This window comes from Dermacentor albipictus, chromosome 7 (assembly GCF_038994185.2).
Source record: "Dermacentor albipictus isolate Rhodes 1998 colony chromosome 7, USDA_Dalb.pri_finalv2, whole genome shotgun sequence".
Taxonomy (NCBI): Eukaryota; Metazoa; Arthropoda; class Arachnida; order Ixodida; family Ixodidae; genus Dermacentor; species Dermacentor albipictus.
The window spans coordinates 80,520,169-80,547,991 of NC_091827.1; the positions used below are offsets into that span (position 1 = coordinate 80,520,169).

At 45.0% G+C, this 27,823-nt stretch overlaps 1 protein-coding gene and 1 long non-coding RNA gene across 5 annotated transcripts; one reads left to right on the plus strand and one right to left on the minus strand.

Moving 5' to 3' along the window:
- The first annotated feature begins 1,013 nt into the window (after positions 1-1,013).
- On the plus strand, positions 1,014-27,235 carry LOC135898974 (uncharacterized). Of its 4 annotated transcripts, none has more exons than XM_065428230.2 (6): positions 1,014-1,281; positions 8,290-8,426; positions 8,488-8,555; positions 19,027-19,246; positions 20,440-20,526; positions 26,351-27,235. In XM_065428230.2, the coding sequence occupies exons 1-5, from the start codon at positions 1,168-1,170 to the stop codon at positions 20,489-20,491; spliced, it is 591 nt and encodes a 196-aa protein (XP_065284302.2). In that variant the 5' UTR covers positions 1,014-1,167; the 3' UTR covers positions 20,492-20,526; positions 26,351-27,235. The 4 variants fall into 4 exon arrangements, with proteins under 4 accessions (XP_065284302.2, XP_065284303.2, XP_065284304.2 ...); XM_065428231.2 differs by lacking the exon at positions 26,351-27,235 and adding an exon at positions 24,699-25,399; XM_065428232.2 differs by lacking the exon at positions 19,027-19,246.
- On the minus strand, positions 3,683-19,085 carry LOC135898976 (uncharacterized). Its single transcript, XR_010563466.2, has 3 exons — positions 18,948-19,085; positions 12,291-12,323; positions 3,683-3,769 (listed from the first exon to the last, which is right to left on the minus strand). It is a non-coding gene; the product is annotated as an uncharacterized lncRNA (long non-coding RNA).
- Positions 27,236-27,823: the final 588 nt, after the last annotated feature.

Here is a 27,823-nt window from a genome sequence, read left to right on the forward strand (position 1 = left end):
GAACGTTAAGCAATATTTTTTACGTTAGTAATGAGGCGGCAGCCTGGTATATTTTTTCCTTCGGTACAGGTATTGTCAAGAGTAAGGTAAATTCTCCTATCAAAACATCCGAGTTTTCTTATTCGGCACTGCTAAGACACCACGTCCTTAAAGTCCGGGAATATGGCGATTCTATTCAGTATTCCACTCTCCATTAGCTTCTCTTTCCTTAGTGGTACAACTCGCAGTAGTGCGTTCTCGATGGCAAGTCTTGCTCATTACGTGGTTTGGAAACATTCCAACCGCTCATACCAATTGGAAGGTTGCTTTTGTCAGTGCTTGGAACTTATATGTTTGCACAGAGGCTACCGAAAGTACCGGCTTTTGAAGTATAATTATTTTACACTCCAATACGAACCGCGCTATTCCATGTTTCGCCTGAATAAACCTCCTTTTAAAGGTTCCGTGTGTTCGCTAGCATGCTCATTCCTTGCTGATATAACATTTATGCGCGTTTCTCAGTCAATACTTCAGTTGTGGAACGCTATCTCGGATCGCTCAATCAGAGTGACCATGGCCACACCTATCAGCCGTGCTGCAGATGTGCACAACATGAAAAGGATGTCCCATGAAAACACCTCTCACTCTAGCGAAGTTCTATGGTTGCTTTATTTCATCCCAAGAATTTAGCGAACCATGGACAACCGACTCATCGGTCATCGCGAAGCCTATATTTATACGTCTCACATCGTAAAATGCATCTGGTTCAGAGTGAACGAAGAATAATTTCTTCAAACAGCGCCCTAACCAGATTTTTTTTTCTCTTGAAGTCAAATGCATCTCGTTCATATAAAAATAAAGTGCTTGTCAATTCATTGTTCTTGCCAACGTGGACGAACCCGCGTGCGATATGCGGAGAACAACGCTAGTGGATCATGCTTTTCCAAAGCACATCACTCATCCTTTCTTCTTCTTGTACAATACTTAGCTCAGACCTGTCATTCAGAAAATAAAATAAAATGCAACTGAAGAAAGTTGCACCGCAACAGTAATAGCTGAGAACTGTTCAAAAAACGGCTTGCAATTCAGCTCGCGCCCGCAAAATTAGCAGAAGTATCGTATGGGAAAAAGTCACAGCTGAAGCTTTGTCTTCAGCACAACGGGACTTCTGGCATGAAGATCTAGAGCATGACGTGTGAAAAACTTTTCGCAGCCGTTCTCATTTCCATTATTTTCACAGATCTGAAGTCACAGGTACGGAATCCCACGAGAACATACCGCCGTCCCTGGGATATCGCGAAGGTGAGCTTTCTTCCTTTTTGTGTGCGCGCTTGTGTCTGTGTTTTCTTGCCGAAAACTTGAAGCCGGTGCAGTGGTTTTTGTCTGGAGCGGGGTTTTCACATAAATCATGTCATATTGACCGCAAATAAAGATGGGGACAGCGGAAGAGAACACAAAAACGACACGGACGGTATTGCTCGTCTGTTCTCTTCCGCTGTCCCCGCCTTTATTTCCGGTCAGTATGATATGCAGTAAACACCAACTAGGCCAAACTGAACTTCTTTTTCAAGTAAAGGCTCAGACACAAAGCTACGCTCCCGTGTAGGTGGCGTCGTGTCAGCCTAGAGCACGCTTTTCTCCTTGGTATTACGGGAGACCTACCACAGTAAGTTACACGTACAGAACGTGATGGGGCAAGGGTCACCATTTTCTTCATCTCCTGATGGAGGTCAGACCTCATAACAGAAATATGGGCGTCGGTTTCGATCAAAGCTGTAACACGTAGGCTATCCACTTCAACGTCGATCAGGGTCTTATTGGTGCGGAGCGCCAACAGAGTAATTTCATGGCAGCTCGTAATAGCAGTGTCACCTCCACCAAATGCAGCCATCAGTTTACTGAAGGAAAACGCCGGGTTTATATAGACGGAGAACTTGTGGGGAAGATGAACGAGAAGGTCGGCGTCGTAATGAGGACGAGCGGCTGTACTACGTGGGGGTCCTAAATATTTCTGCTTCAACTGAGATTGGTACCTGGTGCTGGCGTCGGCGTGGATAGCGGAAGCTGGAGAAGCTTGTTCGATAAGGCGCCGGCCAAGGACTTCCACAATGCCATGAAGTTTGTCCGACATGTCCACATCGGAAGCCAATGAGCCTGTCGTCAGGCGTCTTCCACGCATTCGGATCGCGATAACTGGGACTAGGACAATGGTGTTGGAGATGATTGAAGGTAGCCGAAGAGTCAATATCAACACAGTTCACAGAAGAGATGATTTGAAAGCCCACGTTTGCCATTTCTTGACGAACAACATATTATATAAGCGATATGGTGGTTGGGGATCACTGGGCCTCCCTCGCATGAAATGGGGGGGGGGGGCGTGCGACTTTCACGTCGAACGATTCGGGTGATAGCCTCTGACATTGAAGGCTGAGTCGCTACACGAACGTCCTAACACGTTGATGTCGATGCCGTGTTTGGAAGGTGGGTGAAGTTGCGAGCGATGCGTCGGCTTTTAGCATCTTCCAAGCGTAGGCATGCAGCAGTAATCGCGTTGGCTATTCCTTTCGGAAGTACGTGCGCTACCTGATCGGTTTCTGTCATTTTTGCGGCAACTCCTCAGCAAAAGGCCAGCACATCGTTATTGTGCCTCAGGTGTGGTTTAGTAGACGTCCGCACTCGCCAGGCAAGTTTTGTATACATACGCTGGCATCCTGTAAGTTGACCCAACAACTCGCGAAGTTGCGCTTTACATACGCTCCAGCTTGTGAGCTCATCTTCGTTCTTATCAAACCAGGCCTTCGCAGTTCCGTTTAGATGAAATATTACGTTCGCCAGCATCAAGGTTTGGTCCCACCTGTAATGTGCGCTTACGTGCTCATAGTGGGGTCCAGTCATCGACATGGTCGCCTTCAGTGCCGGAAAAGTTTTCAGGATCACGGGGTGGAGCAAGGGTGGCGGCTGGCATGGCGGCCACCGCTGACGCAGTTTCACCGCCGCAAGACATACCGAGAGTGGTAACTTTGCGATCGCCCTGGAGCTCGCTTTTGTGTCAGACCCTCAGCACTTCCACAACGATGTTACCTGGAGTCAGACACAACAGGGGAACGTATTTACAATATATTTACAAGGAGAGCAAGTACTGAATCATGCGCTCAAATGCGCGCGCTAGATAAAAAGCTTCTTCTTCATCGACGTTCCTCTAGAGGAATATTACAGTAACAATACCTTAGTACATGAATAAATGAAGGCAATAGGTATATGGAAACAAAGGAAAAAACGGTAACAGTAAATGGGCAGAGAAACGCGACGATAATGCAATACAGAGCGTTATGCGGATGCAATAGGTACGAGATGCTCTGGCGTACGTGGAAAGTTATATATGTTCTAGAACTTGTCTTTGGAACTGCGTTTATTTGCTTGAAATCAGGTGTACAATCAGGACTCAATGCCAAGCAAAGGGCAGCGGGAAGCCTCGAGCTTTGCGCTCATGGGAAGAGTACAAATGCAGCTGTGCAGGTTGATCTGAGGTGGACAAGTTTTGAAGTGAGGGAAGCTCGCAGTAAAATTAATTATGAAGAACGACTGCAGGAATGTGGAATAAATTAAACGGACTGGGTTAGTGTTCAGGTATTTGTACAGGAAAACATCGATTCACAGTATAGGAAAATAACTAAAAAGCTTACCAGCAAGTATGCGGTCTGTACGGTGAGTAACATGGCAACTAACAAAGTCAAGGGGAAAGTCAGAGAGGCTGAGATAATCCCATGGGTGGCGACAATGGAAAAGAAACCTGGCATGAGTAAATTCTTAGGACGAAAAAACATCAGGAAAGAAACAATTGATGCTAACTCAAAGGGAAGCTCATTACTATTAGAAGTGAGATCGGGATGCCTTAGAACGCGCTGTTATAAAGTGAGATATAAGAAGGAGCATATGCTTGTTGCGGTAAAGCTAGGGAAAAGATGGAGCAATCCTTTATTAGAATGTGAAGATGTCTGCTCAGTGGTCGGTTTGGGCACCTCAGGCCTCCTTGAAGCCCTTCGGTTCAGCGAGAGCAGGGGGAAAATGCATTCCTGCAATAGTGACTAGTATTAGGCGATTGCAAAATTAATGGAAGAAAAGTATGGAAACGACAAACAGCGGAGCACGGGCGTAGCCAGCGGGAGGGGGGGGGGGGCTTATGGGGCATCAGCCCCCCCCCCTTCCGGAATTTTTTCGTGCTGTGATGCACCGCCGACCAAAACAACCTTCGGCGCCGGAAATCATTCTGGATTTTCTCTAGAATGTATTTTTTACGCCAGGAAAGACATCTCGGCGCGAATATTGTGAACTCAGGCTGAATTTCATGGCAGCGCCCATGCACCTTGAGTCACATGAGGCAAATAACCCCACCCGAGCACAAAGTTTTGATGACGCTTTGATGGCGAGTGGGCTCGTCGCGGCATCTCGCAGAGGCCGCGGAATGTACGGAGCGCATGTATTTCAATTCCGATACTTTATGGGCATAAGGATCACATAAAGTTTTGATGCGAAGGGTGCATTGACATTTCTAAACTCGCGCTTTACATTTTCAATTTAGGATATTTGTGGGTTTAATAAACATTTCTTATAAACATTCTTATAACATTCTTATAAACATTTGACGCCAAAGCTGCATTGACTTTTCTATAGTCGTACATCGTACCATACAACGAAACAAGCCAAGTCAACACACTATCAGACAAGTTGACAGAGCACGCAGCGAGGTCCAATGAGACGAAGCGTCGTGATGGTTCAATTCTGCCGTCATGTCAAAGGAAAGAATAACAACATTTTTTCAACTGCGCGCAAAAGCATCCATATCAAGGCACTAAAGCCAGCAACGATAACTGCATACTTATTTACTTTTTCTACTTCGATTTTTATTCGCGAGAACACATTGAGCCTCTTCAATTTTCTTGTTCTCGCTACCCGCGTGCTGCCAGAGCCAGCCAGAGGTCATGCGTTTTTCACGTGTTGCCCTGACAACCACGCGGCGCACTGAAGTGCGCGTTCCTTTTTCTCTTGGCCTCTTTTTCTCGTGGCCTCAGAGAGTTTTTGACGCTTTCTGGCTAGCAGACGTCTACGGAAAGTATTTTATCTCGCCAGTGCAGTATAAAGAGTAGCATGCCTGTGGTTCTTTGTGAAGCAAGTGCCTCACGTTTTCTTCGATTTCCTTAGCTAATTTAGGTGTCCTTAGTCTCCCTAAGTCTCCGATTGTGTCCAAAATGTTTTCCTTTGCGTTTCTTCATTTTGGTGCCCCCCCGACACACAAATAGACATCGTTGCGGGGCAGTAAACTATCGCATGCTTAAAGTTCGATTTTGTTACTACTTTTGCGAAAAGGAATGGGCCACGGCACTCTTCACTTGCCGAATACTCTTATCATATTACTACCATAGCAAATAGAAGCGCGCTCAAGGCGCATTCCTGTCGCCGCTGTCATGTTCCGTATGAAGTCCAAGTGCGATAGCATCGTTAGCGCGCGCCGCATGCTTTATGTGCGAGTGAAAGCGTAGAGGGGAGGGGGAGGGAGAGCCGGCGATGGTGGGTCAGTCTTATGCGCGCAACGGAGAAAAGCGTGGAGGAAGCGCGCCGCCTTCTCTCACGGCATTTCACTAAAGTCAACTGAAGTCAACTGAAGTCTGCCACGGCATTTCACCGACGATGCTCAAGGCAGCGACAGCAAGCGTTCTCAGAAGACCCCAGTCTTGTATCGCTGCAGAAGCTGACCTCTTCGAGCGCTTGCTGTGAAAGTCCATGAAAAATAAACGTAAATTCAGTAAAAGACAGCGTCTGCTCATTTAGGATACTGCTATTCTACCATTTGCAGCCTTCTGAAAACAGTTTATGGATGTCCGATTTGCTCACAGCTATCGCGAAATGACAGACCTATTGCTTCCAGCAGCACAAGCAATAACCGCTAGGTCTGCTTACCGCTATGAGGAACTTTCGCGAGCGGAGCACATCACCGGTGTAAATGGCACTGCCAACGCCTACGTGGTTGCCCTGTCGCCTTTCAAGCGGCAGCGCGCTTATGGCTGCTTGTGCGCGGAACGTAGGGGAGCAGTGCAATCACGACGCGCAATGGGCATGTCACTTGATGTTTTGTATTTCTGCGGGCATCATCAGTAAGCTGAAATACACTAATACTTATTTTTATGTATACAAAGACAGAAACGGTTTATTCGGATGTTTTTGCGAACCGTCCTGCAATTTTCTAAATGGAATTTTTCTCTTGCTTCTTTACTTCAGAAGTTCGTTAATTAATCTTGACTAAAAACCTAGTTAACCAAAAATACAAAAAATGGCATGACACACTACGTACAAAAGTGAGCAACATGCACTTGGTCGTGTCGTCTTGGAGTGCATTGGCATATTTTTAAACTCTGGCTAAAGTTAGCTGGAGCACCTTGTATACAGTGACTATTGCTTAGATACGTAGATTAATTGGATACTTATACGCATATTTAAATATCTTGTTGCGAGGTTTTGTGGATACATGCAGTGAACTTTGTTTCCAGAGACACGTTTTGGTTTTTATCGAGCTTTACCTTCGCATTTGTGTATGCCATTGTACTTCGAATTTCTAACGTATATTTTGCAGAACTGCTGCTTTTTCTATGTGATCTCTGTTGCGACTATGATTTCGGTGCAATTACAATACACGACCGCTGACAGCTGCTCCTGTGCAATGCAGTAGAATGAAGGACAGCGTCACAGAGAATTTTCCCTGGCAGTTGCATATGTACAAAAGTGTAAATAAGGTTCTTGAATGACAAAGTTTCATTAAAATATTTGCCCTCAACTTATTCATTTCACGGCCCTTACATTTATCATGTCAGCGTCATGAACTGCTTTGCTGGGTTTGTACTGATGCAGTTCTAATGTTCGTGTGATATTTTCTTTATTATTAAATAGACAAAAAAGCATGGAACCATTGATATCAGCTATTTCTAGCACAATTTTTGGGACACAAGAATAAATTCTTTTATAAAGATATACATATTTTCCTAGTCTTGACATTGCGTAGCGTCAAGAATTCGTTTGCAGCATTTTTGGCGATGGCAATGCAGTTATTATTCATGTGTTCGATCTGTCGACAAATTCTGTGAGGATGCGGAGCTCCAACGTGAGCCCCCTCTCCCCTCCCCCCCCCCCCCCGAATGAAATTTCTGGCTACGCCACTGCAACGGAGGTGTACAAAAACAGAGTTCACAATCGGGGTTAAGAAAGTTTGGTTATAGAAATTCATCGTGGATTTTTTTTCTTTAGCATAGGTAACACGTTCAGCTATAACAAGAGCTTCGTGGCGCAACCTACAACCTCGTTCCAAGGGGATCCTCATAGCATCCATCCATACATTCTTCCCGCAAGTGCGTCAAACCGAGCCGCGCTCATCGGCTCCCCTCGAGTGCTTGCCTCGCACGTATAGTATACGGCTCACGGGACGGTGTTGTCGGCCTTGGAGTTTATACAGAACATCGTGACGAAGGCGATGGCAAGAATGCACCTGGAGTGTCCCTATAATCGTTATTGCAATAACAAAATTATCAGCAAGTCTCCGTGCTCTAGTGAGCGCCAAGCTCTCACAAGAACTGTGCTCACACGTATTTCTGTATTCGACTTCACACAAGGTTACCAGCTCGCTTTACTCTGACGTTCCCCTGCTCATCACATAATCGATACTTGATCTACCCGCACCATCGGAGAAGTCTTATTGCGCGTCATTGACAGAAAGGAGACTTATCGTTTTGCAGGCGAATTACATTAAGGTGATGGCCAAAGTGCCATCCAATTCGCAGGCAGCACCAGTAAAACTGATTAATAACAAGGATGAGTCATTTATATGTCTCAGTTACAAAAGAATAAACGCAGCCACTAAAAACGATGTGTATCCGCCAGCTCAAATTGTCGATATAATCGGTGGCTACAATCCGCTTCCTGTTTTTCATACGCTGGTTTGCGATCGGGTAATTGGCCTATATCCGTGGACCCAGACAATGGGTGACACCAGGTTGCTTTTAATAAGTAATCGGACGCTATTTGGCCTTTGTAATATGCCAGGAACATTCGAATGATTAAGAGATATCATTCTGTGCCTCCCTGGTGGACAATTTCAATATTTCTCCAATGCACTCTAGTGGTACTAACAGCAGATAATTCTTTAGTTCGGCCTCTGCTTTATCTTGTTACTTCGCAAATGCTCTGGTGCCTGAAAAGTAGTCAACCACGTTTACATGCCATAAAGTTCCGATGCAATGTTGATATGCCCCAACTTTTCTCTTTCAGTTTGTGTCAAGGGGGCAACCAATATGGACCTACAAGACTACGGAACATACAGACAAAAGCTGCAAGGTGGATATTGTGCGACATGCCAGCGAAGTATTTGTGACATTCAATCGATCATATGACTACCATGGACAAAGGTAAGATTCGTTTATTTTTATTTTTGTTTCTCTTTGCAAACATTCACTTTTTTGTTCACAGGCCAAATATTCAAATGCTGGGACGATTTGATTTAACTAACAGGGCTGAGATCAGGATCGGCCGTGTAGGTATGGCAACTTTGTTTTAATATTCTAAAATACTCATAAAAGCCCGTTTCTTCGAACAGCGTCTTTCGATACTTTCTTTCTGGTCACGAAACACCCTCGAAAATGCATAGAACGTAGTATCAGAGGCGTTGGTGTAAGTAGATGATTAGTTTGCTACGAATGATGGCTGGGCAGCTCAATCGTGTAAAAATTTACCAGGAAAGGCGCCTCTCCCATATTTATAATAGCATGTTTGCTGAGCATACAACAGAAGGTTTTGGCAAAATACTAAAGGTGTGGTGGGTTTGCCTTAAAACTATACACATCAGCCCTTATAACTGGCATATCCTCCCCCCCCCCAAGTACCATTCCTCGTACCAAAAGTTTCGGTCCACTCCCTCTATTTGCAATATTCTGTATGCACGTAAGTTAGCAATTATGTTCCTGCACGCATTAGAGGTAGTTAGTTATTAGTTAATTTATAATTTAGTTTCTTATTGGTAAGATAATTAGTTCAGTGCGCTTCTTTAGCTAACTAGTTGGTTATCTCTGTTGCCTAATCTGATTAGTTATGTTAGTTTTGTTAGCTAGTTTTGTTAGTTTTGTTGAACTAGCTATTTCAGTTTGTTAATTGTAGCCGTATTTGGTTACTAGGTTAATGTTCTGCCCTTTAGTTCGTTATTTGGTTAAGTTACCTATTACTTAGCCAAGGTAACTAGTTTAGTCTACTTGGTTAGTTTAAGTATTGACTTAGCTAACCACATACCATAGTTATTAGTTAATTATTTCAGTATATTTTGGTTATTTATTAGTGAATGCGTTAAGGTAAATAGTTAGTTAAGTTGGTATAAGTTGAGTTAGCTTGTTAATTAAAGTGACCCGGCAACAGTCTTTGATTATAGTAAGAATACACTGCCGATCTGACGTTGGGGCTGCTGGGAAAAATCGACGGTCATTTAAATGGTCCCTACCTCATTTCAATACGAAAGCATGGCTTCCCTAATGAATTGGGTACGTCTATGACACACGACCTCATATATTGTGACATCTTTCCCGCTCAACCTTAACTCCCCTTATTCCGCCTTACTCTAGTTTTGACCAGCCTCAATCCACCCTAATCAACTGTAATCCTACTTAAGCTACCTTGTGCTATATTGTATCAACTTTAATCCCCCTTTCTCTGATTTGTACCAAAAATGTTCCACCTTAACCCAACCTAATCAACTTTTATCCCTAAATTTACTCCATCTTAAGTCATATCACTTTTATAACTTTAATTCACCTTGATTTACTTTATTTCACCTTAAATTGCTTTATTTCAAAATTAGTTGCCCAAAATTACTACTAATTAATGATGTAGCGTTTACAGTCTTCTGTATTACGACTCACGTCATACAGGACACTGATGACATTACATTGATTGTCGGCACCACTCGCTGCGGACAACGTCAGCTTTTCAGCCTCATGGGACATAAAACGGTTTCGAAACTTTTAAGTGCTCTTGAATTCCGCCAAAAATATATTGTGTGTCTAGTCGCGTTCATGGCCGCTTGCGTGCGGGAGACTCCGAAACCACGATCTTAGAACCATTGAGAAATACTAAGCCGTGCCACCTGCCGCGATCATCAAAACCCGCATACCGCGAATAATTAAAGCATGCTTTGGGGCATTTGTGATATTCTAAATCAACTTAAATTGACTCTACCGACATGCCTCGCACTAACTTTCTAGTGAGAGCGCCCCAGCCCCCCACCCCCCCAGAAAAAAATTGTATCACTAACGGAAGAGAAAAAGTGGTCAGAAGGTTTGCAGCAGCACGCAAACAATAAAAAAAATAACGTAGCGGCAAAAGTTGTAAAGTTTCCATACAGATCTTCATCAAGTTAAAAAAGTCGTGCATTGCATCCAGTTATTTCTTGATTTGTACTTATATTCGTTTTCGCGGCTTTCCGTTTGCACTCCTGTAGATCACAAGCGTGCATTCGGAACTCTGAAAGCCCTTCGGTATGCCTTTAGGGTTTGCCTAGCCGAGTTCACGGCCGTCTGGCTACGCAAGATTCCGGAACTACGAGACCAGAACCGTTTAGAAATCAATTATATCGAGTTACCCATCCCGTTCAGGAAAACAAATCTATGGCGGATTCATCAAGGAGTTTTTGGGAACATCAGATTTACGAAATGGGCTGCGGAAATCTCAGAAACGCGCGGCCGATATGTCCCTACTGAGATGCCCCCTTTTTGTAATAGAAGTGAGCACATCGTACACGTTATTATTATTTTAAACGCGACATACGGTATGAGCTCTGCGTCACAGAGACCTCGTTGGTGGAGTCTTCCGATTCGTGCCGGAGCAAAAGTTCACGTGGGTATGTATATATATATATATATACACCGTATAACGTTTATGTTTACAAGCGGTTTCCGTTTGTACTCCTGTACATAACGCGCAAGTATCCGCAACTGCTAAATGGCTTGTGTTGTACGTTGGGCGGCTAACGGGGCGTCAATAGGTTTCCTGCGCGAACTGTAAAAACAGTGTCGAACTGATCGCAGGCAGAAGCTTATGCTGCAGCTTTAAGGAGGTGATGTATAAGCGCTTTCCAGCCATAGAACAAAGCGCCTTCCAGGCTCGCCTATTTCATGCGCTGCTTAGAATTAATGTTTGGCGGCCCGTCTCACCACTGAGGAATCACCTTTGAGCGAAAGTCTCTGTCAATGCATCCTCATCACATCCGACGTATCAGCCTTGCGCGGCGCAACAGTACTAGGTCCGTCTCGTTCGGAAAGACTTTTGCGATGCATGAGACAGGCAGCCGAGACCGTGAACTCTTCGGTGTGCCTCCGTTTTAAATCTGGCAGTGGTGAGCGCGAATTTCTCCTCCTCGAGTACACTACATGCGCAGGCTTGGAGTGACGCTTGACACCCTCAAAAGATGCCGAGAGCGAGTGGGGCTATATTAAACCAGGTACAACCAAATAAGGAAGGCCCACTAAGCTTCGACATAGACACTGCCTCACCAGAACAGGAATTGGTCGCCCTGGTGCAGTATTCGCCCACTACCTCCCAATAATTCATTCGATAAACCTATGGCCCTTAGTCTCTAGCAGCTGCAGAGCACCTGCCGAAGGCGGTGGTCTGGCCTATAACGCAAGGGAGGGTGCTAAAAATCATTGGGTCCGGACAAGCCACCAATAAAAACTGACCCTGTCATCCTTTAATTGCCGAACTCTATAGAGTGAGGGTAGCTTAGCAGGACTCTTTGAGGAACTATCAGACATTGTTTGGGATATCATCAGCCTTTTTGAAATTAGAAGAACTGGTGAGGCTTATGCATTGCTTAATAACGGCCATGTCCTCTGCTATAGAGCTCTGCCAGTTAAGAAGCAATATGGAGTAGGATTCCTAATCCGTAAGAATATAGCGGGCAACATTGTCGAATTCTACAGCATTGATGAGAGGGTAGCTGTAGTCGTAATCAAACTTAATAGGGGGTAGAGCTTAAACGTAGGACAGGCCTACGCTGCAACATCCAGTCACGTTGATGAGGAAGTAGATCAGTTTTATCAAGATGTTGAATTCGCGATCAGAAAAATACGAACTCGTTATATTGTAGTAATGCACGACTTCAATGCAAAACTGGCGAAAAGTCAGGCAGGAGAACAAGTAATTGGCTGCTACGGCGTCGATTTTAGCAACGCTAGAGGAGAGATGCTGGTAGAATTCGCAGAAAGGAATAAACTTCGCATGATGATCACCTTTTCCATGAAGCGTAGCAAAGGAACGTTGACCTGGAAAAGACCAAATGGAGAAATAAGAAATTACATTTACTGCATACTTTCTGCTGATCCCAGCGTACTGCGGGATGTAGAAGTGATAGGCAGGATAAAGTAGAGTGATCATAGGTAAGCGAGGGCTGCGAGGGCAGCGAGACAAATTCAGGCTCGTACTTGTAAACAAATATGCAGCCTTAGAACAAAGAGATGAAGATGACATAGAGATAATGAATGAAACCATAACTAGGCTGGATTCAGAGGCTAATGCTATAATGCTACATTCAGAATAATGCTACAAGAGACACACGAATTAGCAAAACTACCCGGTTACGAAGCCGTCCGTCCCCCATCCGGGGAGAACCAAGCGGTAACTACTTTGGTCAGGAAAGGCTTAGTGGTCATTCGTCACGACATTAAGGTAGCGCAGATTGAACAAGTATTCGTAGAAATTACACCTAAAAGCAAGAGCCAATGCAGCACGCTTATCCTCAATCTATACAGCAAGCCAGCGCACATACGACAGCGCTTTCTAACCCTTTTTAGGAGGGCCACCGACATTGTGGTCTCCCATCCCCTACCAATCGGGGGTGATTTTAACGCCCCGCACGGAGCATGGGGCTATCCCTATACGAGAGCCAAAGGCAAGGCTTTCTGGCAGGATATACAGGAAACAGGCCTGACCCTCATCACCGACCCCAGCTCCCCCACCAGATCGGGAACAGGGCTGACAAGAGACACCCCGCCCGATCTAACATTAGTGAAGAACACAAGAGGAGTGAGTTGGAATAACACATTCGAAGACCTTGGTAGTGATCGCAGAATTCTCGAAACGAAATTATTGGAGAATTTAAAGGTCGAACCCAACAAAACCTTCAAATGGACGGACTGGGACCAGTTCCACAAGAATCGAGCCGGAATGACGCACGCGCCCATCACTGGCATTCAACAATGGGCCGAAAAAGTGATGGCTGACGTCAATGAAGTAACAAAGACCGTGACGCCAGAACTTCCCGTCGAGAAGATCGACAGCCGCCTGGTGAACATATGGGAGGCCAAACGATCGCTTCAAACCAGGTGGCAGAAACAAAGACACAATAGGAAGTTGAGGAAACGCATAGCGTAACTCAACAAACAAATAGAAGAACACTGCAAAACTCTTACTAAACAACAATGGGATGAGATCTGCAACGAGATGGACGGACGGATTGGCACCAGTCACACATGGCGCCTTCTCCGACACCTGCTAGACCCGACCAAGGCCAAAGCAACACATAGAGAAACCATGCGCAAGCTAATACACACACACCAAGGGCGAGGAAGAACCTTTCCGAACTCTGCGACAGATACGCCCCGCACAGCCCAACTATTCAACACGGAGAATACACGGGAAATCCCAATTTCTCTCTGGACAGAGACTTTGGCGAGGCGGAAATCCGGGCCGCTTTGCAGAAGCTCACCACCAAGTCGGCCCCCGGGACCGGACGGCGTAATTTAAAAGACCCTTCGTAACTTGGACAACGAGACCATCTCCGAACTGACCAAGTACATTAACGATTGCTGGACCCGAGGATGCATCCCCGACCAGTGGAAAAGAGCAAAAATGGTGCTCATCCCCAAACCAAGGAAACCCCCAGATCTGGCCAACCTTCGACCAATATCCCTTACGTCGTGCGTCGGCAAGTTGATGGAGCACGCCTTCCTCACCCGGATCAACACACACTTCGACGACGTGGAAGTGTATACAGACACCATGCTCAGGTTTCGAGCTCATCTCTCCACGCCGGATGCAATGTTGCAAATCAAGCACCAGATACTCGACAACAAGACAAGAGGTACCAGGGCCATTCTAGGATTAGACCTCAAGAAAGCCTTCGACGATGCAGCTCACGCAGCCATACTACGCAGCATTGCCGCACTCAGTCTAGGAAACCGAGCGTACAGCAATGTTCAGGATTTCGTCACAATCAGGAAAGTCTCCTTAACGCTGGGCAAACTCGCATCCGAAGACAGGAACATAGGCAGCATCGGCACCCCGCAAGGCTCGGTCGTCTCACCGATGCTCTTTATTCTCATTATGATCGGCCTACCCGAGCGCCTCAACGCCATCGAGGGAAGGAAGGAAGTAAAACTTTATTTGGTCCGGCAAGTAGTGATACTTAATCACTAAGCGGGCCGCTCCCACGTCGGAACCGGAAGGCCAAGCCTCACGGGCACATCGTGAGCCTGCTGGACAGCCAGAATTGTTCATCGAGGTCCGGGCTGCGAAGTGCAGCCTCCCACCTGGACGCATCCTTGATCGCCGAGTCTTCAATTCTTTCGCAAGACCAATGCATGTGTTCTAGCGTGGCTAAAGCACCACAATCTTGGCAATAAGGCTCGGAGAGTACCGCCACGCCGTTGCGCGGTACTCCCCGTATGCAGTGCCATCGAGGGAGTGCATCACACAATATATGCGGATCACGTTACGATCTGGGTGTCCGAGGGAAGCGACGGAGAAATCGAACAGCGATTACACACCGCGGTCGAGGTAGTGGAAGAGTACCTAGTCGGAACCAGTCTCGTCTGCTCGCCAGAAAAATCGGAGCTCCTCCTCTACCACCCGACGCTTAGGGGAAGACCCCCCAAGGCTTACATCCAGCATGCTGCATACGAAGAAATTTGCATACGCACCAAAGACGGACAAGAAATACCCAGGGTGAAGCAGATTAAGGTGCTCGGACTCATGATAGAATCGAACGGCAACAGCGGAGAAACGGTCAGGCATTTGGAGACTAAGATCACGAACACGATGAGGCTCATCAGAAGAATCACCAACAGACGTCAGGGTATGAGGGAGGCCAACGTCGTGAGACTCATACACTCCTTCGTTATTAACCACATTACCTATGTGGCCGCCTACCACAACTGGTACACTGCCGAATATGCAAAACTGAACATTCTCATTAGAAGAGCACACAAGATGGCACTGGGCCTTCCAGACAGCACCAGCACGGAACTTCTGCTACAGCTGGGCGTCCACAACACGCTTGAGGAGTTAATTGAGGCACACCAAATCTCGCACCACAAAGACTAGCGAAGACACGAACGGGCAGGAGCATCCCGGACAAACTCGCTATAAGGTATCACAAGCAGCACGGCGACCAGACATCCCTTCCAAGCGCGATCAGGGAAAAGCTGCACGTGGCTAATATACCCAAGAACATGAGCCCCGAATTCAATCAGGGTCGAAGAGAGAGTAGAGCCAAGGCTTTACTCAAAGCCTTCGGTAGGGACAAGGAAGCGCTGTACGATGACGCAGCAGAATACGAGGATCGACGTGATTTTGCAGTGGCCGTTCTCAATACCGAAAAACAATTGGTCAATTCCTGTAGCATACGTGTAAAAAACCCCGCGGTAGTGGAAGAGGTGGCGATAGCCCTAACCATCGTTAACCCCAGTTGTAGATTCATACTCAGTGACTCGCAGACGGCGGTCAGAAACTATGCACAAGGCAGAATTTCGCCGAAGGTTGAGGCTATACTCAAAGCCAACGCGAACTATGTCACGTCCGAGGAGACGGAGGAACGACACATTATATGGTTCCCGGCTCACACGTCCCCCGACATCCCCGTACCACACCTCAACGAAGAGGTCCACCGCGTAACACGAGGTCTCACGTTCCCGCACCCGCGAAGAAGGATCCTCTCTTGAGGTTGGAATTCCAACGGAGGCATGGACAGAGAGGGACAGATTGACCAGATACTGTGATATCACAAAATTTTTTCAAAACCCAAGGCGGGTTTATCCGCCCCCTAACCCCAACCTCGACAGGGCCCAAGTGCTAGACTGGAGTCAGCTACAAACAAAGACCTTCCCCAACCCCGTCCATCTCAGAAGGATATATCCGGACATCTACTCAGATGATAACTGCAAATTATGCAGCAGGGCTCACGCATCTCTTAGACACATTCTCTTGCAATGTGAAATTATATGCAAAGAAAATGCAGTTTCCCCAGATGAAGCTGCGGCGCGATGGACGGTCGCGTTGCGCACCTCAAACCTCGAAAATCAACTATGGGCCATCCAGCAAGCCCGTGAGGCGGCGAGGAGACAGGATCTCCGGACCTCCTCGGGGGCGGCCTAGGCCCAGGCCACGAATTTGCCGGATTGTTAATAAAGTTGTTACCACCACCACCACCACATGTTTCTGGCCTCTCCTGAACGTCGCGTATGATACCACGGTTCATAACAAATTCTACACACCACATCATCGGTGAACTACTCCGACGACGTACTGACAGCTTCGCCAGATCTGCGTCACCGTGGGTACGAGGCAATGCATGTTATCCGCGTAAAGCGATATTACGACCCCTCGCCTAGCCTACCACCTGTGTCGCCACTTTGGATTCGCTGCACTCCCGGGCCAAAGGCTATGAAGCATGCGCCCCACTAGCTGTGTTGTCCGCGGCGCGCTGAGAAAGAAAACAAAAAGCAACCATGCCTTGACAGCGCAAGAGCCCGTATTTTTGACTAAAACTAAATTACATTTGCAATTTCAAAAGACAGGAGAGGAGCGGTACGGATAAAATAAAGATGAGGGCAGCCGATATTGTAGTTGGCATTATGACAAAAAAAATTGAACTGGTATGTAAAGTAATGCGTTGATTAGGTAACCGGTAATCTATTATAAATTCAAATTGGCTTAGGAGAGGAGAGCGCAGTCGAGGATTGCATAGAACTGGGTATTGTGATAACGCTGGGAACTTTCAGGCACACCTTTTCATCAGGAAGGCATCAAAATTTGATATCGTTGGGGGAGGCCTTCGTCATGCAGTATACTTAAGGAATAGGCGGATGATTATAATCTCGTTGAAAGAACGCCGGTTGTTCGAGATTCATCCGCCTCCCTCCACTACGGCGCCCATTACAATTCCATGGTGGTTTTGACCGCTAAAACGCCAAAATTTATTTCAGAATCAGAATCAGAATGAGAATCGGTTTTATTTTCCTCAAGGAAAGGAAAAATGAACCCCAGACAGAAAGCTGCTCATTGAGCAGCTTGACGAGGCCTGAGGCTTACAGGCAGTGGCAAAAGCGGCAAAACATCAGTGTATGTCGTACTAGAAGGAAAAAAAAACTGATTGATATATTTCGATGGTTCTGACTGATAAGCTCTGCACTGTGCTCATCACATCAACGTCGTCACTGTGTCGTCATCAATTTGCTGCCCTCATGCTGTCATCAACATTAGCTCGTCGTCGTAGAGTCACAATTATACCACCGCACTGCTGCGCCATCCACATATCTCGCAATATCCCCGTCGTCATAACTTCTTGGTCGTTCTATCGTCGCCATTACTTCGTAATCATTTGATTGCTCCATACCATCATCATCATCATATCCACCAGCATTCCTTACAAACGCCAACGAAAGCTTCGTCTAAATGAATTGCCGCTAAGCAGGTGACCCGCGTATTTTATAGCAAACCTTTCTTTACGCATTCCCCGTTGCTCTTTGGTGGTGGTGGCTGTTGTTGTCTTGCTGAGTGTAGAACTTGGGCCAATGCATATGTCCATCTACATTTGTACAATAGTACACATGTAGATAGGCATATGTAGTACAATAGTACATCCTTTCGATTTTTTGTTTCCTTCTACTTGTCTATTGCTGTTTTTTCATGTTCATGCCATTTCAAGCCTATGTAATTGGGTTGTATTGTTTTTGCGCTTTGTTACAAACATTTTTTTTGTTGCTCGATGTTATGTAATATTCGTTGATTTATTCGAACGCTTTGTGTATGATTGACCGTTATTCTGCAGTTTTGCCGACTGTAAAGGGATCGGGAGCTCGTCAAGCTGCTCAAGCTTTTGGTCCCCTACTCCTCCTATTCCAAGGGAAATAAAATTGATTGATTGATTGATTGATTGATTGATTGATTGATTGATTGATTGATTGATTGATTGATTGATTGATTGATTGATTGATTGATTGATTGATTGATTGATCTGGGTATGTGTCCCAATAGACAACTTAGGTCACAGGGTATCAGCAACCGGACATGTACCGCTGAGTAGGAATATTCTTTGCGAATCGCTCAGGAGGTATACATGACACCGCTAGAAGGTGCCCAAATAAACCAGCGGAACAAGAAGCAAGAAGTTTAAAAAAAAAAGCCTACAAGCGAAAAGTGAAAAATTCTACATAATATTGCAAGAAGCACGACAGCAGCACAAGATTTAGCAAACGCACGCTTGTGGCATTCGTTCCCTTAATATTTGTTCTGCTTTCAAGCCATTTGCGACATCGTGTCATAACAACAAGCATGTATAACCACCATTTTGTATTAGTAGGCTAGGAGAGGTGAAGAGGTCAGCCACAGAAGCAACCTAATTCTTAGGAAGGATTCATTATCCCTATTCTTGAGGCACAAAAGAAAAAAACAACACACGCCACACAAGAGAGTACAACGAGACAGAGTGCCACTCAGGACTACGCCCTGCATTCTCAGTAGTTCTGAGTGGCAATCTGTCCTGTTCTCCTGTCTTGTGTTCTGTGTGTTCTTTTTTGGCACCCCGAAACTAGGTGCAATGAATCAATGCCAACTTGTCAAGCGAGAAGTTCTCTTAACTACAAAAAGGAGTAAAGCCGACGAAATAGTACCAGTGCGTGGCTTGAGCCAGGAGCGTTGAGCTACATTGAATCGAAGAAAGTCGACCTATTTTGTAAACGTTTGCTGCAGTGGTCCTTGACACGGTTCACAAAGGCAAACAATCGCGACTGTGCCAGCTCGTATTGACGTCACACCATTGCCAGAAGAAATCATCTCGGAATAAAGACTTCATGAGCCCTTGCAGCCCAGGGCTAGATATACATTCTTGCAGTTCTTACGGAGAACCCACCTGGATGAGCGACTATAGCACTTGCAAGTGTGGAGCGTTATCCTCTCCTTTGAACAAAAGGTATTGTTGTGCATGTACGCTGTTTCTCTTTCTCCCTCTAGTAGCTTCCTATCTTTTACGTCTCGCTGCCTACCACCCACTGCAGGGTAGGAAACTGGATTTCTGCTTTGGTTAACCTGTCTGCCTTACCTTCCTTCTCTTTCTCTGTCTCGCTCTCTCACAAAATGCTTCGCTTATCGCAGGTTCTCCCATATGCATTAGATCAGTATATTTTTTTATTTTTTTAATATATTTGATTCCCACAATGTTGGTGCATTACTATTATTTTTCAGGCGAAAGCCTTAGGTGGCTCATATCCATGATGGGTTCGAAAAAAGCGCGTCGTCCAGTCCAATGGTACAAAAGGATTCGTCACCAGCAACTGCCCGTACCCCCCTAAACTAGCTAAAAATGGAATGGATCATCCCTCTCGTAACGCAGAGGATACAAGCATTCATCAAAGTGAAGTATACATACAACGCATACAACGTAAAGAAACGCGGCGCCTAGTCGAGTAATACAACAAAAAAACACGTGACCTTCTCAATAGCCCATACCCCCGTAAGCAAACTAGAAATGCGATGGCTCATCACCCCGTAAAGTAGAGGCTACAAGCGCTAAGGAAAGAGAAGCGAGCACTGCATACATTCATTGAATTCAGCAATACAACACACAGAACAGCATGCGTTTCAATCCCCTCCTGAGAGTATGCATCGAAAAGTCAAAGTGAAATGTCGCGAGTCTGACCCCGCTATACGAGCGCGCGAAGCGGCAGCTAAGCGTCGAAAACGAGCCGAAGAAGCCGAACTCTGAAAGCAGAAACCAGACGATGAGAGAAGGCGCCCTACCAACTGTGCAGCAAGCGGTCGTATTCACGTGTTACGCGAGAGCAACATACTGCCGATTTTGCTTCCTTTTTATTCTTGAAACACCGTCAATGCTGTCGGCGTCGTTTTCCGCTAACCACCTTCATTGTTTTCCTTGCAAAATTTCCTTGCTCTGGCTAACTGGTTTTCGGGTTTGCAGCAGGATAAAGCAAATGATCATCGACTTTTGCTTAAGGAGTACAGTGAGAAATGTTAAGCAGTAGCTTCAATTGAAGAACACTGTTGTGAAGTGGTCCTCTCTCAATATATTCGAACAAAACATTGAATATAAAGTTTGCGTTCCATGGCTACTTGAAAATTATTATTTTCTTTTCTCTATTGTTTCAGGCATGCTACCGAATTGTGTGGAAAAAATGGTATACATGAGTCCAGACAGTAGTTGCGCATTGATTTTGGTCTCGTCATTGGATATGAGTACGTTTCATGCTTCGTTTCTTTTACATTACTGAATGCGCATTTCGCGAGGCTTGAAAACAATTTCGCTAAATATGCGCGCACAACCACGTTGAAGGACCCCCTTGGTTCTCCGAACCTACGCGTGAAGAATCTTGCAAAATATAGACATTCTTTGTTGGCAAGAAGCAGAAAACGATTTCAAACTAATCGCATTGACTAATCGCATGGTTCCTTATTACAGAGGCGTAGTGTTAAAAATGCAAGCACCAACATACGACTGTTTCTACGTAGACATGACAACAATCTGAAATTATAGAAAGTAGAAAAGGGAACACAGCTACAGTGCTTAAGTCCTAAATTTTGTGCTTATCACACTACGTGTGCCCCACGTACAATATTCTTATCGATACCTTTATAGTTCAGTATACCTCGACTCTGGGCTGCCGCTGTGTTTCACCTTAATGCCGTTTAGCAGCATTTTTAATGTGCCATACATGGCGGTTCCATTTATCTCACATATTTTCGTTCAATGGTTTCTGACAGCAATGCTGAGCACTCAGCCTACAATATTTCTTAGAATCGTAATGACAACCCTTCTATCTTACAGATTTACGTTTCAGTTTTGTAACTGTTATTGCTTTAAGTAAGCCGCAACAATTGTTTGTGTCCCAAATATGTATTCATCCTGCTCTGGTGCTAGAAATTATTGTTTCGCCGTAGTCAAATTACTGATCCGGCTGTAGACTGTAGACCAATAGCAATAACTTCAAATTTCTTGCGTTGTGGTTAAATTAGGTAGCCATAACCACAGCTGCACCCATAAACACCTGCACTCATCTTACAACCATTGACAGTTCATACCGTTATCTTTCATCATCATCATCATCAGCCTGGTTACGCCCACTGCAGAAAAACGGCCTCTCCCATACTTCTCCAACTACCCCGGTCGTGTACTAATTCTGGCCATGCTGTCCTTGCAAACTTCTTAATCTCATCCGCCCACCTAACTTTCTTCCGCCCCCTGCTACGCTTCCCTTCTCTTGGAATCCAGTCCGTAATCCTTAATGACCATAAATTATCTTCCCTTCTCATTACATGCCCTGCCCAAGCCCATTTCTTTTGCTTGATTTCAACTAAGATGTAATTAACTCGCGTTTGTAGCCTTACTTAATCTGCTCTTTTCTTATCCCTTAACGTTACACCCATCATTCTTCTTTTCATAGCTCGTTGCGTCGTCCTTAATTTAAGTTGGACCCTTTTCGTAAGCCTCCACGTTTCTGCCCCGTACGTGAGTCCTGGTATACACTGGTGTATACACAGCTGTTATACACTTTTCTCTTGAGGGATAGTGGAAACCTGCTGTTCATGATCTGAGAATGCCTGCCAAACGCACTCCAGCCCATTCTTATGCTTCTGATTATTTCAGTCTCATGATCCGGATCCGCGGTCACTACTTGCCCTAAGTAGATGTATTCCCTTACCACTTCCAGTGCCTCGCTACCGATCGTAAACTGCTGTTCTCTTCCAAGAGTGTTAAAAAATTACGCTAGTTTCCTGTAGATTAATTTTTAGACCCTCTCTTCTGCTTTGCCTCTCCAGGTCAGTGAGCATGCATTTCAATCGGTCCGCTGAGTTATTAAGCAACGCAGTATCATCAGCGAATCACAAGTTACTAAGGTATTGTCTAATACCTTTTATCCCCAATTCTTCTCAATCCAGGTCTCACAATATCTCCTGTAAACACGCTGTGAATAGCATTGGAGATATCGTATCTCCCTGCCTGACGGCTTTCTTTATTGGAATTTTGTTGCTATCTTTATGGAGGACTGCAGTGGTTGTGGAGCCGCTATATATAAATTTCCGTATTTTGCATACGGCTCGTCTACACCCTGATTCCGTAATGCCTCCATGACTGCTGAGGTTTCGACTGAATGAAACGCTTTCTCGTAATCAATGAAGGCTATATATAAGGGTTGGTTATATTCCCCACATTTCTTTATCACCTGATTTATAGTGTGAATATGGTCTATTTTTGAGTAGCCTTTACGGAATCCTACCTGGTCCTTTTTGACAGAAGTCTAAGGTGCTCCTGATTCTATTGGCGATTACCTTAGTAAATACTTTGTAGGCAACGGACAGTAAGCGGATCGGTCTATAATTTTTCAAGTCCTTGGCATCCCCTTACTTATGGAATAGGATTATGTAAGCGTTCTTCCAAGATTCCGGTACGCTTGAGGTCATGAAGCATTGCCTATACAGGGTGGCCAGTTTTGTTAGAACAATCTGCCCACCACCCTTCAACGAATCTGCTGTTACGTGATCCTCCCCAGCTGCCTTCCCCCTTTGCTTAGCTCCCAAGGCTTTCCTTACTTCTTCCAGCGTTACTTGTGGGATGTAAAATTACTCTACACTATTCACTCTTCCATTATCGTCGTGGGTGCCACTGCTACTGGATAAATCTCTATAAAACTCCTCAGCCACTTTAGCTATCTCATCAATATTAGTAATGATATTGGTGGCTTTGTCTCTTAACGCGTACATCTGATTTTTGCCTATTCCTAGTTTCTTAACCACTACTTTTAGGCTTCCTCCGTTCCTGAGAGCATGCTCAATCATTATCATTATTACTATTATCGTTATTTTTCCTTAAATTTTACCATGCGCACCGTCCGTCAGCTTCAATGGCCGTTAATACTACTGCTTAGTTCAGCGATGTTTCTGAACACCACTTGAATCGTGCAGATTCAACAAGCGCACAGCTTAGACAGCATCAAATGTGGTAGAAATAAGATAAGTTCTAACTAGCAATTATTCTTTATGCAAAGCATACAGCAGACAAAAAAAGAAACTAGGGAGCAGCGCAGAGACCGCGTATAAGTAGCAAAGTACATCGTAGTCAACCAAGCAAACAGCGATATCACAGCATTCCTTCACATTGTCGTTTTGCTTTATTGAATTCGCAACATTACACATGTGTCACTGATAAATGGATTCTGACTGTGTCTAATATAACGAGATCTCGTTACACGGCGCGTAAGCTCGCCTCCTTTCTAAATCGGAACTCGGGTACCACAAAGCACCGGCCCTGGGTGCTTAGTGGCTGTGATGTTGGGCTGCGAAGCACGACGCCGCGGGATCGAATCGTGGCCAGAGCGGCCGCCTTTCCATGGAGGCAAAATGCGAAAACACCGGCGTTTTAAGTGCACGTTAAGGAACCCCAGGTCGTCCAAATTCCCGGTTTCCCCCCACTATCGCTTACTTCATCATCAGATACTGACGTCGACGTTGTTACCTTCCTTTTGTCCGTGTCTTGTGACAGGGAAAATCCCTAACGAATTTTTTTAGCCAGGAAGCAAAAGCTCAAAGGCACAACGCCGGATATATGCTGATGTATGCGCTTCTGTTCCATTTTCTATAGTTTATGGTCGCGGTGAGCCACGGCAATAGTACGGTTCCCTCGATACGTTTGCCAGCTTTCCACTCGCCACAATAGCTCTACGGTGATGCAATTTGCGGTGGCGCTGAGAGCATGAAAAAAAAAAAAGACGAGCCGCCATATTTACATTTGTTCCACGAGACGTGTGCTGCCGATGAAGTGCTGTTGCCGACAACAAGAGCAATATGTTTTCATGTTATACTGAACGAACAACTATTTCAGAATATAAAATGAACAACATTACCATTCGATTTAAATTAGGGGTGTGCGAATATTCGAAATTTCGAATACGAATCGAATATTTTCTTTATTCGAAGCGTATTCGATTCGAACATTGCATATTTGTAAACTTCAGAATATTCGAGGACGGCCGAATAATGGTAGAAACGACGAATATTCGGACAAACTGTGTATAATTGAGCAATTAACGAATTATATGCTTGCTATGCATTCTCCTAAGAACATGTTTGTTCACAAAGAACTTAGCATGCTCCGCTTATTATCTGTAGGCTCTGTTGCAGTCTATCTACATAACGCCCGTGAGACATGATCAGTATCGGTTTCTGTTTTACCTAGCTTTATTCGAGGAATTTTTCATGACGATATTTGACGTACTTTCGTGTTCTATAAGTATACGCCATAGAATAAGTAGTGAACATATATATATATATATATATATATATTATGCTTTACATATGTAAAATCTGTAAAATATGAGTTTATGGAATGCTTTTGACGATCTAATGATCAACAGGGAGACGACACATTCGACACCTGGCCCTCAGAAGGAAGTTACAGCCTATGCGAAAAAGACTCTTCTGGAAAGGGGCAAGGATCCTTGTGAGTGGTGGCAGTCCATTGGCCGCGTCAAGTACCCGCTTTTAGCTGTACTCGCCCAGAAGTACTTGGCCATCCCTGCCACCTTCCTAGGGAAAGAAGCTTTTGTATCGGTGGAAATGTTGTCACAATGGATAGATGGCGCTTACTTTCTGAACATGTTAAGCAGTTAATTTTCCTTTACAGTAACCTGTAACAAGGACATTACCTGACTGAGAGCATTACCTGACATTACCTGAGTGCATTACCTATAATGAGTGCCTCTCTAACGAGAAGCAGCCTTGTATAATGCAAAATTATTCTTAAAAGGGTAATAAAGCTATTGTGACCTCGTTTTGAACTGTTTAATACTACACACATATTCGACATTCGATTCGATATTCGAAGACAGTTTTTTGCCTTATTCGTATTCGATTCGTATTCGAAAATTTCAATATTCGCACACCCCTAATTTAAATGCCTTGTGGTGCGCTGGTTAGAAGCACTCGAAAAACGCGCAGTGCGCTTGGTTCCTAAGGCGACGAAGCCAAATTGATGCAGCCCTCGTGCTTCGCTAAAATAGGTGTAATGGAAGTTGAATAAAACATGTGTGCTTTGCGAATGCTCTCGCCCAAGTTAGGCTGTCATCGTTTTCGGGTTCTGCTGCATTTAATTTACAACAGTACATTAGAGAACAAGCAAGAAGACTCGCGACGCACCCGCAATCTTATCAGACATGCCTCTTTTGCTCAAGACTTGTCGACGACCTAAGAGAACCTGCGAATGCACTAGGCGCGCCTCGTGCCGAGTGACAACTCAATATCCCTATATATCTAGGGAGAAGAAACAACGACCCAGCAATGCGCGGCAGTTTAATGTACGATCATTAAAAGCGCCATCATCACCTAAATAGCTCGTCAAGGGCATCACTCATGAGACACGCTTTTGAGACCAGGTGGTTTACCATGCCGTAGTTGACCCAATTTTTTCGCTATCATGAGATGCGACGTGGCGTAGGTATTGCCGCGTTCAGAAGGATAGAAACAAGCGGGCTTTTTTCTACGCCGTTTCAGCTTATTCTAACCACGCTCATTTTTGTGGGCCATTGCGCAGTGTATAGAGCCTGCGCATAGCTGGTCAAGAAATTTCTAGCAAGGTCTCGGGCACGATTTTGTAAAACATGTCACACAACTTATTGCAGTAACAGTGAAAGCAATTTTGTGGTAAAATTTGGCAGAAATGTGTTAGTTAAGCATAGCTTAGAACCACTCTGAAACTATTCAATAAAAGTCTCGATCTTTGTGGCATCGCCACCATCACGGGATTTCATTTTCTCTAGTGACCTCAAACGGTGCTCCATGAAACTCAGCTTACGATCGCCTATGCTAACGATGACTATCAATTACTCATCACTGCATACAAGAACCGCAGTAATGAAAATACCAAAGGTCTTATGTTGTAGCAGTAACTTTGCAAAAACTTTTGCTTCGGTAGGTGCTATTGCCAGGTGGTTTGATTGGCATTGTCTGTTACTAACGCTGATTACAATAAAATTGAACCCTAATGTGCAATCACCTCCTTCTTTTGTAGGAAGACATTATTTCGACCTCCGAGTGAAGAATTCCTCCGTTGAAGCTGGACCTCACGCGTACTGCAGAAGGGAGTTCTGTCGGCTCAGAAAGCGTGGAACAGTTCTTTATGAGCCAGCTTGTCAGAGAAGACTTAGGCCCTATAATTAAATCACCTTTACCAATATTTGAGTGCAGCGTTGAGAACAAAGCCTTCGATATGCGAGCATGGTAAATGTTCTTGGCATTGATACGTTTACATAAAATTACAAGCAAATAAAGAACTGAAGCGCCGCGTAATGCCAGTGGAGTTACATTGATATCTAGGCAATAATAGTTTGTGGCAGCGTCTTGCGATAATCAAAGATCGTATCCAGAGTTGATGCATTTAGTTGCTGCCTCTGAAACAAGGTTATCTTATGACAAGGCATGTGGCAAAGTGAATACTCTTATCAACTTTGATGAATCTGCCTGATTTGCTTCTTGCCAGGAAAAGTTGGTAGACCCCGGTAAGCAGGGCCTATGGCGGAGATGGCAAATGGCTAAATGAGGTGGTACATAGACGGCAAACTGAGCCGGTTCCGCCGACAGTGGATTCTGCTGTCGTTTGGGTCACGTAGAACACACGCTAGCTCTCTCCACGTCTTTCCGTATAGCCTGGTAGGCGCGTTATCTAGCCACCCCCCTTCTGTTTTGAGCTTTAGTATATCGGTTGGTGACACCAGAGACTGGCACCACTGCCCCATTTTCCGTACATTGTATTTCTTCTCCACCGAAATTTTCCCACACACACATTTCCTTACTACAACGTTTGCTACTTCCTGCGTCAAAACCGCCTGGCATACAAACATATTGTGGTCTTCGTAACTGTGCTACTGTGCTAAAGAAACTAGAAAGTGAGCCTAACTTTTGCTAATAAAGCGAACAAGAGTAAAGTTTGGCTTCCTTCCTTAAACTGATGATAGCGCTTGACATCGTGTCGCGAGACCGTTAGTCTGCGGACTCGAAGATATCAACGCCCGATCGGTGCTGTTTCTTCGAAAGAAACCTGCACCTTCTAAAAGGCCCTCAATATCGCACATTCTTCACAACCTGTCTATGTGGGGTAGCATTGCAACAACTGCGAGTCACCGCTATGAAATCCACAGTGAAATTATTTTAAGCTACACCCTGAAGAAGCACTCTCCACTAATTAGTTTTTGCTGTGACAAGCATCGCCCCTGTACAGCGTGATGCGTTGAGTGCCCCTGCTGTATTCGGTACATTCGATACGGCACTGTTATATACTGCACTTAGACTTTTATTCAGTGACTCGACAATTCAGACAATCGCACGCGGTTAGTCACATTTCGAATCTCGAAGAAAATAGTCATCAACAGCACCACCTTTGGCCTCTTTCAGCTGCATGAATCTAGCAAAGTAAATTGCGCTTTTTTACCCCTCACCGTATCTAGGGAAATACAGGTGGAGCGCACTTGAAATGCCTTAAACTAGC